A 14,664-nucleotide genomic window follows, 5' to 3' on the forward strand; every position below is an offset into this window, starting at 1 on the left:
ATATATATAGAGAGAGAGAGAGAGAGAGAGAGAGAGAGAGAGAGAGACAGAGAGAGACAGAGAGAGAGAGACAGAGAGAGAGAGACAGAGAGAGAGAGACAGAGAGAGAGAGACAGAGAGACAGAGAGACAGAGACAGAGAGAGACAGAGAGACAGAGACGGACAGACACACAGAGAGAGTGCTAGTATGGTGCTGCGAATTAATGTCCTGGACTGCAAGGTCATTTGAACCTCAGGGTAGGTGGTTCAAGCTCACCAGCCACTCCTTAGAAACCCTATACAGGGTTGCATTAATATGGAACCGACTTGATTGCACTTAACAACAGCAACAACATTACATACATATAAAATACAGTTTTAAACAATATTCATGAAATTGAATCATGAATACATATGGGAAGCTAATTCAAGCCAGCATTCAGAATGCAATGTCTGTAAATAATATTTCACTCTTTAAATAGAGCATTAATAAAATTAATACTAATAGGCACTGTAGGATCAGCACTGGACTTTGAACCACAAAATTGGCAGTTCAAACCCACTAGCTGCTCCTTGGAGACCCTTTACAGGGTCACTATGGGTTGGAACAGACTCGATGGCACTCAAAAATAAAATGCCAGAAATATAATAAGTATATATCTTCTTTTCACTTTTATTAGGATTAAAAAATTATTTTAATCTGCTGAAGGTAAACCTTAACACTAATTGCTTAGAATATCTTTAAAATTGCAAATTCATAAGAAATCTTTTCAGATTTACAAGAAAAATAATCTCTCCATAGACTTTTGAATGCTAATAATGACGAGCTTTATAATTACATCATTTGTTGTTGTTGTTAAGTGCCATCAAGTCAATTCTGACCCGTAGGGAACCTGTATAGGGTTTCCGAGTAGCAGCTGGTGAGCTTGAACCACCGCCCTTGCAGTTCAAACGGCTTTGAGTCTGGCGCATTAACCCACAGCGCCACACCAGAATTCCAAAAGCTTTATTTTCTTAATTCATGGAAATAATCTGTCATTTTTTTATTGCCACACCACTCTAAGCTTGACTAAAAAATAAAATAAAATCCTACTCACTCAAATATATACCATAATCATAATTTATTTATTTTTATTTTTAAAGTGTTATACAATATTATAAACTCTAAATATAAATAAAATCCTATTCACTCAAATATATACCAAAATCATCATTTAATTTTTTTTATTTTTAAGGTGTTATACAATATTATAAACTCTAAATATAACTTTCTTTCCCTTTTTCCTTTCCCTTCTTCCATTCCTACCTCCTTCCATTCTACCTGCTTTTGTTTCTTCCTTCTTCCGCTTTCTTCTTTTATCTTTTCTCAACAAATGTATTTATCTAGGACCTAATTTATGTCAGGAGTCCTGGTGTGGCACTGTGGGCTAATGTGTCAGACTGCAAAGTCATTTGAATTGCAAGGTCATTGGTTCAAACTCACCAGGTGCTCCTTGGGAACCCTATACAGGGTCTCTATGGGTCAGAATCAACTCAATGGCACTTAACAACAATAGCAATAACTTATACCAAGGAGTCCTGGTGTGGCTCTGTGGGTTAATGTGCTGGATTGCAAAGTTGGTTTGAACCCAAAGGTTGGCACGTCAAGCTCCACAGCTGCTCCTCAGAAAACCTATACAGAGTCACTATGGGTAGAAATAATTCAATGGCACTTAACAACAACAAATCTATGCCAGGAGTCCTTGGATGTTGCAGCTCACACACTACACTCTTAATGAAAGTATAAAAGAAAGATCTGACATTCTACTTTCAAAAATCAGCCATTGACAGCTCTGTGGGGCACAGTTCTACTCTGACACACCTGGGGTCACCATGAGTTGGAATCAATACAACAGGAACTGGTATGGTGCAATATCTGAAATGTTGGATATTTAGACAGTTGGAAGTTCTAGAAAAATAATTATAGCCAATATACAAAGTAAAGTATATACTCAAAGCACTTGAGCATATCATGATTATTTAATGGTTTTTGCTAAAATATTCATTGGGGCTGTACCAATGTCTTTTCTTTCTTTAAGGATTCTTTCTCCCACTCACCTTCCACCACAAAGCATAGTGCTTTACACATATTAAACAGTCAGTAATTGCTTAGTTGAGTAGAAAATACTAGAACATTGTTGTTGTTGCTATTAAGTGCCATTGAGTCAATTTTGACTCATAGCAACCCTGAATAGGGTTTCCAAGGAGTGGCTGATGGGTTTGAACTTCTGACCTTATGATTCGAAGTCCAGTGCTGATCTTACAGGATGGAACATATAGATAACTATATAAAGACTTACCTTAAAATAATAACTTTAAAAAATAATTTTAGTATACATACTTATCGTAAAGAATTAGAATATTCAAACAGGTATAAAGAATAAAATGTAAATCACCTATATTTTCATCTCCAAGAAATAACCAGCATGTACAGTTTCATGCATTTTGGTTCAGACTGTAGCTTTGCATGTTTGAAAAATTATTATTTATGCAATTATATTTATATATAATTTTGTATTCTAATTTTTTCACTGTTAGACTATAAATATGGGCCATGTCATTAAATATCCACAAGTAGTAAGCAGTTTAATGACTACCTAAAATTCCATCAAAATAATTTATTATTTAAGCATTATAGTACTATTAGACAATTATTTGTTTACAATGTTTTGTAATGATAAATAATTACGCAGCTACAATCAGTATCTTAGTACATAAATCTTTGTCAGTGTCACAGATTATTTTGCTAAGGACAATATTTGGACAAATAACTATATATTAAAAAGTATTTGAGGATTTCTTAATTATATTGCAAATTAAGTATTTTTTTAATATTTAAAGTAATCATTTTGTATTATTAGAAGAAATATATCTTTCTTTTAGAGGACTCATTTAAATATTTTCATAAGACTGTAATGTCCAAAAAGGCTAATTATTTTATTTAAGTTAACAAATAGTTATTTTCCAGAATGTCTCCAAAAGGACGTTGCTCACCGGCAGTTGTTAATAAAGGCTTTTTGAAAAGATCAATAAATAGAATGGATTAAATGGAATATAGGAAAGTTTAGTAAATTACTTTGCTAGCAATCATTCCTATTCGAACACATTAGCTAAATTCCAAGCCTTTTTTTCTTAGTGTCTTGGGATCCTTCTTATAAAACTCTTTGAACTAATTCCCAAACTATTTTGAAGTCTGTTCCAGTTATATCTTACTGCCTCCAAACTTGATAGCTTAAAATATAAATTTATGTTCTTTTAAAATTTTGGTGATTGATAGGCACAGCTAGACGACTCAGGCTTTGGATTTACCATACAGATACAGTCCAGTGGTGACTAACGTTGCAGTCACCTGAATGCTTCCTTATTCACATGGCTCATGCCTGGGCAGAGATGGTTGAAATCGATGAGGACAAGTTGTATTTCTCATTCTGTCCATGTTGTTGCTAAGTGTTGTCGAGTCAGTTCTGATTTACAGTGAACCTGTATAGGGTTTCCAAGGAGTGGCTGTGAGTTTGAACCGCTGACCTTGCAATCCAGTGCATTAAGCCTTAGCGCCACACTAAGATTCCATTATTTCCATGTTGTTAATTGCTTTCGAGTCGGTTCCGACCCACAACAACCCTGTATAGGGTTTCCAAGGAGCAACTGGTGAACTTTAACAGCCAACCTTGAGGTTCAAACCAACTTTGCAGTCAAGCGCATTAACTTACAGCGCCACATCAGGACTCCATTGTCCCCATTTATGTTGTTATTAAGTACCATGGAGTCGGTTCCGACCCATAGCGACGCTGTTTACGGTTTCCAAGGAGCTACTCTCGCCACAGGCCTCTCCAAATGATTTGCTTGGGCTTCCTCACTTTTGGTAGTTACTGTAAAACTGAACTTCTACCATGGCAAACTGGTTTTTCCCACAGAAAATACTCTAGGAGACCTGGGATAAAGTTGAAAATCTTTTAATGACTTCATCTCAGAAATGACATAAAAATAAATGAAGTTTTTGTTGTTGTTGTTGTTGTTTTATAAAATGCTTGTTGTTGTTAAATGCCATCAAATCAGTTCCGATTCATAGCGACCCTGTACAGGGTTTCCGAGGCTGTAAATCTTTACGGGAGCAGAAAGCCTCATCTTTCTCTTGTGGAGTGGCTGGCTGGTAGTTTCGAACTGCTGCTGATCTTGTGGTTCACAGACCGGTGCTATCCCTACGGAGACACCATGTTCTCAAAATGCTTAGCACAGTTTCTTAATATACTATTGTACAGTGACAGTATGGTAACTCTTAGTTACAGTAATAGTCTTACATATTTTCCTCAGAATAACTTAGTATCCTTGACTCATTTTGATTATTCTAGTGTGTCACCACCAGTCTGGCTGAAATTGACCTCTCTGATTATACAGTCATCCAAGCCATTGGAATCGTTGATGATTGTTGTTGTTGTAAATATGGTGATAAACAATACCATATTTACAAAAATACCTAAACCCGAATAGACCATACAATTTTATCTCACCCTACTCCTGGCTTTTGTAACTTTGTTGAAGATGCTGTCCAATGAAACTTGAGCACCAGTACTATTTCAAAACCTTTGTTCCTGTGTCCATTCTCCTCCAGGCCTTAGCCACCCTCACTCAATCATCCTATATTTTTGCTGTTGGTTTTATTTTCTTCTTTATTGAGAAAATGACTACTTTCCAAAATAAGCTCTATCTATTTCCCTCCTTTCTACTCCCGTAAAGATTTACACCCTCGGAAACCCTGTTACAGGGTCGCTATGGGTCGGAACCGACTCAATGGCACTTAACAACAACAACAACAACATTTCCCTCCTTTAATCTAAAATCTTCCTTTGCATCTGGTCAGTATTTCATCTTTCGTTTATCTCACTTAAAGGAGAGACTGCTACTTCTTCTAATGTTTTTCCTCTACATTTTTGCCCACAATCCCAATCTTCTGTCACCTTGCTGATGAAATGTTCCCTGTCTTTTTAATCTTTGGTCGCTGACATTTCTTGCTGGTTCCTCTCAGTCTTGACAAAAATGCTCATTTTCTAATAAATGCCATTTGCCCCTGCAAGATTTTAAAACTTTTTATCCATCTCACTACTCTTTCCTTATTAAAATGTCACTAATAGCCTCCATGCCAACCTTTTCATAGTTTCTTCACAGTCCAGTTCAACAACCTACTGCTGAGACTCTCAAATTGCCAAATCCAAAGAACAACTTGATACAGAAGGACTAATTTCAAAAATAAAAGTAATGAAGGGTGTATTTTTTAAATAAAAAATGAAAGCATTCTAGCAATGTGAATGCAATAGGAGAATTTCAGTAAGAAACTGATGCTGCTTTTTAACTGCTAAAATATATATGTCTGTGCATACTTCCAAAATGTTCTCAGCAATTACTATTTTAGGAATACTAATACAAAGGCATTTTTCTCCTCAAATCAGATTATGATTGTTTTTAGTAGCTGGCAGTCCACATGCACCAAGATTGAGGATCATTATTCTGTACCACTTTTTGGTGATCAATAGGGAAATAATTTCTCTGAGCCACCACCCTCCTACCACACACACACACACACACACACAGAATATAATTATACCTTCCTTTGAATTCCCACAGAACTTTATCCATGATTCGTTGCTGGTATATTTCATTCCCTGCTCTGTACTATCTTTATTTCAAAGACTTTCTCATCTTCCCTGTTATAATCTAAGTTATGTGATAGTATATAGCATGGTATTTGTATAGTGTGGGTTCTATGAACATGAAACTTTGTTCCATACACCTATGGCTTTTTAGTAAGGACAGAATCCTTTTTATTCTTAATAGCGTTGCTTATCATCTTCTGCTGCCGCCTTTGTAAGCTTTAATTGATTTAATAGCCATAGTTGATATTGCCATTCATAGCCCTTTGTTTTCTTCTAATTATTTTTCTTCTCCTGTAAAACATGATACTAATTGGTAGTTACCTCCAAGCACAAATTGTTCGAAAAAAATCAAATCTATAATTAATTTATCCCCAGAAATAATGAAAATCAATTTGCATCCCAAGACCTTTAACTGTCAGTTTTAATGATAAAATTATATATTTCATTATAATGATCACATAGCTTAATTGAGTCCTATTGGAAATACAACTTCTCATGGCTTTTTAATAATGTTTTTTACTTAACTTTATCCATTGTCTTTTGCCTATATAGGTCCCCCAGGCCCACCTGGGATAGTCATTGTTGAGGAAATCACAGAAAGCACAGCCACATTGTCCTGGAGTCCTGCAGCTGACAACCATAGCCCCGTTTCCTCCTATAACCTGCAGGCTCGCAGCCCCTTCTCCCTGGGCTGGCAAACAGTAAAAACAGGTATGAGCTTCTAAGGCAACAGCAAATACAATCAAATCAGCTTCTTAACTCATGAGCTATATTTGTTGATGATCTCAAAGAATTTTGTTCGGATTCTGGAAATCATTTGTTGTTTACTACAATATTCCTCACTGTTTGATTCTTTTTATAAGCCAAAGAAGAACAAGATACACTGTTTCCCTTCCTTTCCAATTCCCAAGGATGAACCGCAAAGGATGTATATGTTTAAAATAACTTGAGACTCACACCCAAGAGACAAACAAGTTACTATGGAGTCAAATCCAGCTCATGGTCATCTCATGTGTGTAAGAGTAAAAGTATGTTCTAAAGAGTTTGCAGTGGCTGAATTTTACTGAGGCATCGCTAGCTGGACTTGCGCTCACAGTCTTTCAATTAGCAACTGGATGTGTTAGCCATTTGCACTGCCAAGGACTCCAGAGATGTTGCAACATTTATACAAATTGTTGCAGTGGATCCGTCCTCAAGCTTCTCTGAATAATAACATTTTGCATAACTACAGTAAAATTATCAAACTAGGAAACTGACATTGGTACAATATTATTTTTAAAATCACAGACCTTATTTGGGTTTCACCAGTTTTTACATGCAGTGTTTAAGATTTTATCATATAATTCTATGAAATATCATTGCATAGATTCAAGTAACCATAATCACAATCAGGAATACCAACTGCTTCATCAGCCCAGAGAGACTCCCTCATGCTACCACTTTATATCCAAATATTTCTTTTATTTATAAAAATAAAACCGAACATAAAATCATGGCCTTTTATATAGTGCTGCATTTTAATGCCTGCCCCTAACTGGATTGCATTCTAGCTACATTATTCTTGAAACTCATTTTTCACAAATATTTTAAAATTATATCTAAATTTCCACTATCTTTCCAAATATAGTTGCCCCGCAGAGATATGTAAAATGACATTCACTAATTTAATAGGTTAGTATTTTTAAAATGTACAATAAGTTTGGAGTCCTGATGTTGCACTGTAGGGATAGGCACTGGTCTAACCAAAAGGTCAGTGGTTCAGACCCACCAACAGGTACTTGGAAGCCCTAACAGGTTGCTATGAGTCAGAACCAGCTCTACAGCACTTGACAACATGATAACAAGTTTATAAAATGGAATCTTCAAGAAGCATTTGTCCATAATGAATAGGGATTTGTGTTTTTGTTTTGTTTTCTATCTCAATATGTAACAGACTTATCTACTTAGAAATGAAATATAAAATTCATAAAATATTTGAGCACAATGACCAGAAGACTCAATAATCCAGAATGTTATGGGAGTGGAGTTAGTTCACTGAGTAAATGAAAGTTGATTATAATCCTGTTTTTGTTTAATCGTTTACAGTTTTGGAGGGAGGAAATACATTCATTAGCATGTAGAATATAACCCAGATTTTTTTCAATATTTAACTTAACTGCCACTGTGGGTTAATGTGACAGACATCAAAGACATTTGAACTACAAGATTGGCAGTTCAAGTTCACAAGCTGCTCCTCAGAAACCCTATGCAGGGTCGCTATGGGTTGGAACCAACTCGATGGCACATAACAACAATAACAGCATAAACGTATAGACCTCAGTTAGGTGAACATTATACTATGTTGTTGTTGTTGTTGTTAAGCACTGTTAATCTGGTAGCGACTCTACATAATATGCATTCCTAGTGCAGTGCTGTAGATTCAGGACTGGGCTGCAAATCACAAACTCGGTAGTTCAATCCCACCAGCTGCACTTTGGAAACCCTATATATGGCCGCTATGAGTCGGAACTGACTAGAGGGCACTTAACAACAACACATATATACACATTTATTTTATAATACATATCATTTTGGATATTGCCTCAGTCAGTGCCCTGCAATACATCTGTTTACCTCAGAAACTGAAAGAAAGAGGGAACTCTGAATGCAATGGGAAATTCAGGAAAGGATACAAATTCAAACTATGTAAGTAGATTTACTCAAGAATTCTTATAACTTCTACCCGGTGTCCCATCTTATTCTTAGTGTAGAAGTCCAGACCTTTTGCTGTACAGTTGAGAAATGGACTTACCTTTAGATATGGTATGTACATTTACAAAAATAAGTCTATTACTTGCAGCCAAGCTCCCTGCCCACTCTTGCCACACTATTCACACAATGTATTACGTGGACAGTTTTCCTTACGGGTATATTGCAAAGTATATGTATGTGTCTTTGTTCAATTCATGTCCACGTTCTTATTCGAAAGCATAGTGTGGCAGTCCAGGACATTCATAGTTCCTACTTACACCTGGAGTCCTGGTATGGCGCTGTGGGTTAATATTCCATTTTAACTGCACATCCATTTGAACTGCAAGGTGGCGGTTCAAGCTCACCAGCTGCTCCTTGGAAACCCTATACAGGGTCGCTATGGGTGGGAATCAACTCGACAGCATTTAACAACAACAATTTACACCTATGAGTCCTAAAGTGGCACTGTGGGTTAATAAGCCATACTGCAATGGCATTTGAGCTGCAAGGTTGGCAGTTCAAGCTCACCAACTGTTCCTCAGAAACTCTATACAGGGTGGCTATGGGTCAGAACCAACTCAATGGCACTTAACAACAACAACCTACACCTATATCCTTACTATTCATCGCTCTTTTTGTTTTTCTTGGTTCACAATTTTTGTACACACGTACATATATATGTACATATATACACATAAACATATGCGTATATATTAGCAATTGTTGTTCTTAAGTGCTGTCGAGTTGATTATAGGGTATCCGAGGTGTGGCTGGTGACCTTGAACTACTGACCTTGCAGTTCCAACTGACATTGCAGTCCAGAGCATTAACCCACAGCACCACACCAGGATTCCATTGTTGTTGTTAGGTGCCATCGAGTTGGTACCAACCCATAGCGACCTTATGCACAGCAGAACGAAACACTGCCCGATCCTGGGCCAACCTCACTACTGTTGCCACACTTGAGTCCATCAATGCTGCCACTTGGCCAATCCATCTCATTGGGGTTCTTCCTCTTTTGCTCTGACCCTCCACTTTATCAAACATGATATCCGTCTCCAGCAACTGCTCCCTTCTGACAATATGTCTAAAGTATGAGAGATGAAGTTTGGACATCCTGGCCTCCAAGGAGCACTCTGGCTGCACTTCTTCCAAAACAGATGTATTGGTTCTTTTGGCAGCCATTGGCACTTTCAATATGCTCCTCCAATACCAGAAATCAAAGGCATCAATTCTTCTACAGTCTTCCTTATTCACTGTCCAGCTTTTGCATGCATATGAGGTTACTGAAAATACGATGGTTTGGGTCAGTTGCACCTTAGTCTTCAAGCTGACATCTTTGCTCTTCAACACTTTAAAAAGGTCTTGTGCAGCAGATTTGCTTAATGCAATACGTCGTTTGATCTCTTGACTGCTGTTTCTGTGAGTGTTAATAGTTGATCCAAGAAGAATGAAGTCCATGACAACTTCAATCTGTTTTCCATTGATAAGATGTTGTTTATTAGTCCAGTGGTAAGGATTTTTGTTTTCTTTACAATAAGATGCAATCCATACCGAAGGCTGTGCTCTTTGATCTTCATCAGTAAATGTTTTAAGTCCTCTTCACTTTCAGCAAGTAAGGTTGTATCATTTACATATCGCAGGTTGTTAATGAGTCTTCCTCCAATCCTGATGCCACGTTTTTCTTCATAGAACCCAGCTTCTCAGATTATTTGCTCAGCATACAGGTTGAATAAATGTGGTGAAAGAATACAACCTTGTCGCACACATTTTTTAATTTTAAAACATTCAGAGTTCCCATGTTCTGTTAGAACAACTGCTTCTTGGTCCAGGTACAGATTCCTCATGAGCACAATTAAGTGTTCCGGAATACCCATATTTCGCAGTGTTGTCCATAGCTTGTCATGATCCACACAATCGAAAGCCTTTGCAAAGTCAATAAAGCACAGGTAAACATCTTTCTGATATTCTCTGCTTTCAGCCAAGATCCATCAGCCATCAGCAATGTTATCCCTTGTTCCACAGCCTCTTCTGAATCTGGCTTGAACCTCTGGAAGTTCTCTGTCACTGTATAATTGTAGCTGTTTCTGTATTACCTTTAGCAAAAATGTACTCGCATGGGATATCAAAGAGATTGTCCGATGATTTTTGCATTCCGTTGGGTCACCTCTCTTTGGAATGGGCACAAACATGGATCTCTTCCAATCAGTCGGCCTGATAGTTGTCTTTGAAATTTCTTGGCAAGGATAAGTGAGTGCCTCCTGTGCCATCTCACTTTCTTGAGAGATTTCAATTTTTATTCCATCAATTCCTGGTGCCTTGTTCTTTGCCAATTCCTTCAATGCACTTTGGACTTCCTCCTTCAGTATCATTGGCTCTTGATCATATGCTACCTCTTGAAACAGCTTCCTTTTGGTACAATGACTTTTCATTTTGGTACAAATGAACCATTTCCTTTTGGTGTAATGACTGTGTATTCCTTACATCTTCTCTTGATACTTTCAGCATCATTCAATAATTTGCTCAGTGAATCTTTCAATAATGGAAGTCAAGGCTTAAATTTTTTCTTAAGTTCCCCCAGCTTGAGAAATGCTGAGTGTGTTCTTCCTTTTTGGTTTTCTGACTCCAGATCTTTGCACATTTTGTTGTAATATTCGGCTTTCTCTTCTCAAGCTGACCTTTGAATTTTTCTGTTAATCTCCTGTACCTCCTCATTTGTTGCATTTGCTTTAGCATCTCTATGCTGGAGAGGAAGTTTCAGTGTCTCTTCTGTTATCCATTTTGACCTTTTCCTTCTTTCTTGTCTTCTCAATGACTTTTTGCTTTCCTCATGTATGATGTTCTTAATGTCATCCTACAGCTCTTCTTTTCTTTGGTGTTTAGTGTTTAATGTATCATATTTGTTCTTCACATATCTCTAAATTCAGGTGGGATATATTCAAGGTCATATTTTGGCTCTCGTGGACTTGTTATAATTTTCTTCAGCCTCAGTTTGATTTTGCATATGAGTAATTGATGGTCTGTTCCACAGTCTGTCCCTGGCCTTGTTTTCACTGATGATATGGAGCTTTTCCATTGTCTCTTTCCACAGATGTAGTCAATTTGATTTTTACGTATTCCATCTGATGAGGCCCATGCATGTATTCGTCTCTCATGCTGTCTAAAGAAGGTATTTGAAATGAACAAATCATTGATTTTGAAGAATTCTATCATGTGTTTTCTAGCATCATTTCTATCACCAAGGCCATATTTTCCAACCACTGAGCCTTCCTCTTTGCTCCCAACCTTTGCATTCCAATCACCAGTAATGATCAATACATCTTGGTTGTATGTTAGATCGATTTCAAATTGAAGAAGTTGGTAGAATTCTTCTGTTTCATCTTCACTGGCTTTAGTGGTTGCTGCATAAATTTGAATAATAGTGGTGTTAACTTGGCTTCCCTGTAGGTGCATGGATATTATCTTATCACAGACAGTGTTGTACCTCATGACTGATCTGGGTATGTTCTTTTTGACAATGAATGCAACACCATTTATCTTCAACATTATTCCAGGCATAGTAAACCATATGGTTGTCATATTCAAAATGACCAATACCAGTCCATTTCAGCTCACTAATGTCTAAGATATCAATGTTTATATGTTCCATTTCATTTTTGACAATTTCCAATTATCCTAGATTCATACTTCATATATTCCATGTTCTGATTTGAACATTTGAAACAATTAGGGTCATTGAAATGTTCTGATTTGAAACCATTAGGGTCATTGAAAATCATATGGCTCAAGTGCATTTAAGAAGGAAGAGCAAATGCTGTTGATATGTCAAGTTAAATGGATTTTGATCATTGGTTTTACCAACATGGAGGTCATTAGTTACATTGACAATAGCAGTGTTAGTAAAATAGTGGAGACCAAAGTCTGACAAGATTGAGATCAAGAGAAAATTGGATAAAAGTTAATATAGACAATCAGTTAAGGAATTTTTCTGCAAAGCAGAGGAGAAAATTAAACATATTTTTAAGTAAGAGATTACATAATTTGTTTATGGTTAGGAATGGACCAGAAAAGTAAGAAATCAATCCAAGATGACTGAGGGATTTTGGGCTGCAAATGGAATTGTCACTCACTGAATAGAGAAAACAGCAGAAGTAGATCTTGGAAGTGGGAGAAGTTAAGATTGAGAGCTCTATCTGTATATAAATATTTAATAGACAATTAACCAGAAAGAGAAGAGTTCAAAGAATATGTTTATGATTGAAAATATAGAAATTAACAGCCTATAGAGGGTATTTCGAATCACATCATAGAGTACAAAAAAAGGAAAAGCTTAGTAGAGATGGATGATGAAAAAAAATCAGCAATGGCAATTGATTTTGCATAGTCAGATAGGAGAGAAACACTGTTGTTGTTAGTAAGTCTTTATATATATATATATATTTGAAAGAGAAGAGTGAGCAATTGGATTAAAGGATGATACGTCAAGTAAGGTGAGGAATAGAATCTTGATCATATGTTTTAGTAATCTAGAGGCCATTGGCAATCTTGACGGGAACTCTTGTGGATAAATTCTGGAGGTAAGAGTCTGATTAGAATAGGTTCAAAAGAGAATGAATGGAAGGAAAGTAATTGGTGACAGCAAGTCATTGCACAAAGAACTCTTAAGAAGTTTTGTTATAGTAGTGAGTAATAGTTATCATGACTAATTGCGACTGTCACAACTATAAAGGTGGAAGTTTTGTAGCAAAAATGGGGGAGTAGTTAAATTACAGTTCAGAAACAGAGGATCCTAGAACCGTCAAGGGAGAAGAGCACAAGTGCAATATGGGATCCTATCCAGAGAAGCAGTGACACTAGAGATGGAGTCAGAGATGAGGACATGGAGAGAGGGAGCAGCTGAGGACTCTGGAATCATGGAAATAGAGGGACTGGCAGCCAGGAGGCAGGCTTGCAGAATGTGCCCTTTGGTTATTTAAATTATTGTATATTCCTGAGTGTTTCTGTGTATATCCGCTTCCTCCCCCCACCCCCAAATAAAGCAGAGGGAATGGAAGCAAATACTGTTGAATGATGATGCACAGAGAAAATTGTAATCATTGCAGTGAAACAATGGTGTAAAGCAGATCCTCTCCCGTGTAAACTATCCCTCAGTTCACAATAAAAACTTTTTAAAAATAAATAAATAAGTTTTGTTATAAAAGAAAACTGAGGAGCTGGATGAAGTCTAGAAGGAGAGGCAAGGTTATGAAAGTTTTGTTTTGTTATAGTGGGGAAAAGGCCTGCATGCTGATGGAAAGTGTCCATTATAGACAGTGGTGTGAGAAAAAGAGAGAAAGCTTAAAAGGCCATGAGGGAAACCCAGAGCTGTGTTTAGGTTTCTATTAGAGTAAAAAGTTATAGGAAAGTTAAGAGATGTAATTGCATATATAGGGCATTTTGCTAATGATGATTTATGAATTCTAAAGGTTGCACTGGAAGGATTTCGTGATTCCTAATTGTCATGATGTTGGCCTATAGGATAAACACTGGGCTGCTAACTACAAGGTTAGTTAGCACCTATATAGGGTCACTATCAGTCAGAACCAACTGACAGCACTTAAAACAACAACAAAAGGATAAGAACTGGGGCAGAAAAGAGAAAATGCAGAATTCTCTCAAGATTTGAGCAAACAGATTGAGATAAAATCAGATATCTGAAGTTGTTTGAGATGACTGACATATACAAAAGTAAATGAAATATTGAGAGAAGTTCTGTGGACCCAAGGCAAGTCTTGGTGATGAAGTATATTTTCAGAGCTAGGGAGGCCTTAGTAGGGATAACTCTTGACCCTCCCTTCTTTATGTTTGACAAGGCATAGCACAATATTTCACAATCTGTGGACTTGAACAGTGACCTTTCCCCCCTACCTCTTAGGCACCTGAGATGTTGCTCAGCTACCAGTGTAGCATGAAGGATCTGACATCTCATCAAGTCTTCATTTCACTTCTTACGGAAATCCACTGTGCAGTGTTACAGAATTTCTCAGGCAGTCCACCCTGCCTATTCACTCATCATTTATCCATCAGAGAGCTGATACTTTAGTGACAGTCTCTTAATACATTTCAGGAGAGATTTTTATGGGAAATCCTAGATGTGTTCAATTATACTTTGTCATAGGAAAACCTCACTACAAGTTGTTGTCAAGTCGACTCTCACTCATGTTGACACCATGATTTTTAATGGCTGAGTTTTCAGAAGTAGATTCCCAAACCTTTTTTGTTTTGTTTC

General features: G+C 37.0%; 1 protein-coding gene across 1 annotated transcript in view; it reads left to right on the forward strand.

Annotated features, from left to right (window-relative positions):
* The window catches only part of CNTN5 (contactin 5), a 704,421-nt gene that overhangs the window by 579,905 nt on the left and 109,852 nt on the right, over positions 1 to 14,664 (forward strand). The window contains exon 15 of the mRNA XM_006833948.1: positions 6,219 to 6,377. Coding sequence (XP_006834011.1) covers positions 6,219 to 6,377 — 159 coding nt within the window. The remainder of the gene's footprint in view (positions 1 to 6,218; positions 6,378 to 14,664) is intronic.

Source organism: Chrysochloris asiatica, unplaced genomic scaffold (genome assembly GCF_000296735.1).
Source record: "Chrysochloris asiatica unplaced genomic scaffold, ChrAsi1.0 scaffold00008, whole genome shotgun sequence".
Lineage (NCBI taxonomy): Eukaryota > Metazoa > Chordata > Mammalia > Afrosoricida > Chrysochloridae > Chrysochloris > Chrysochloris asiatica.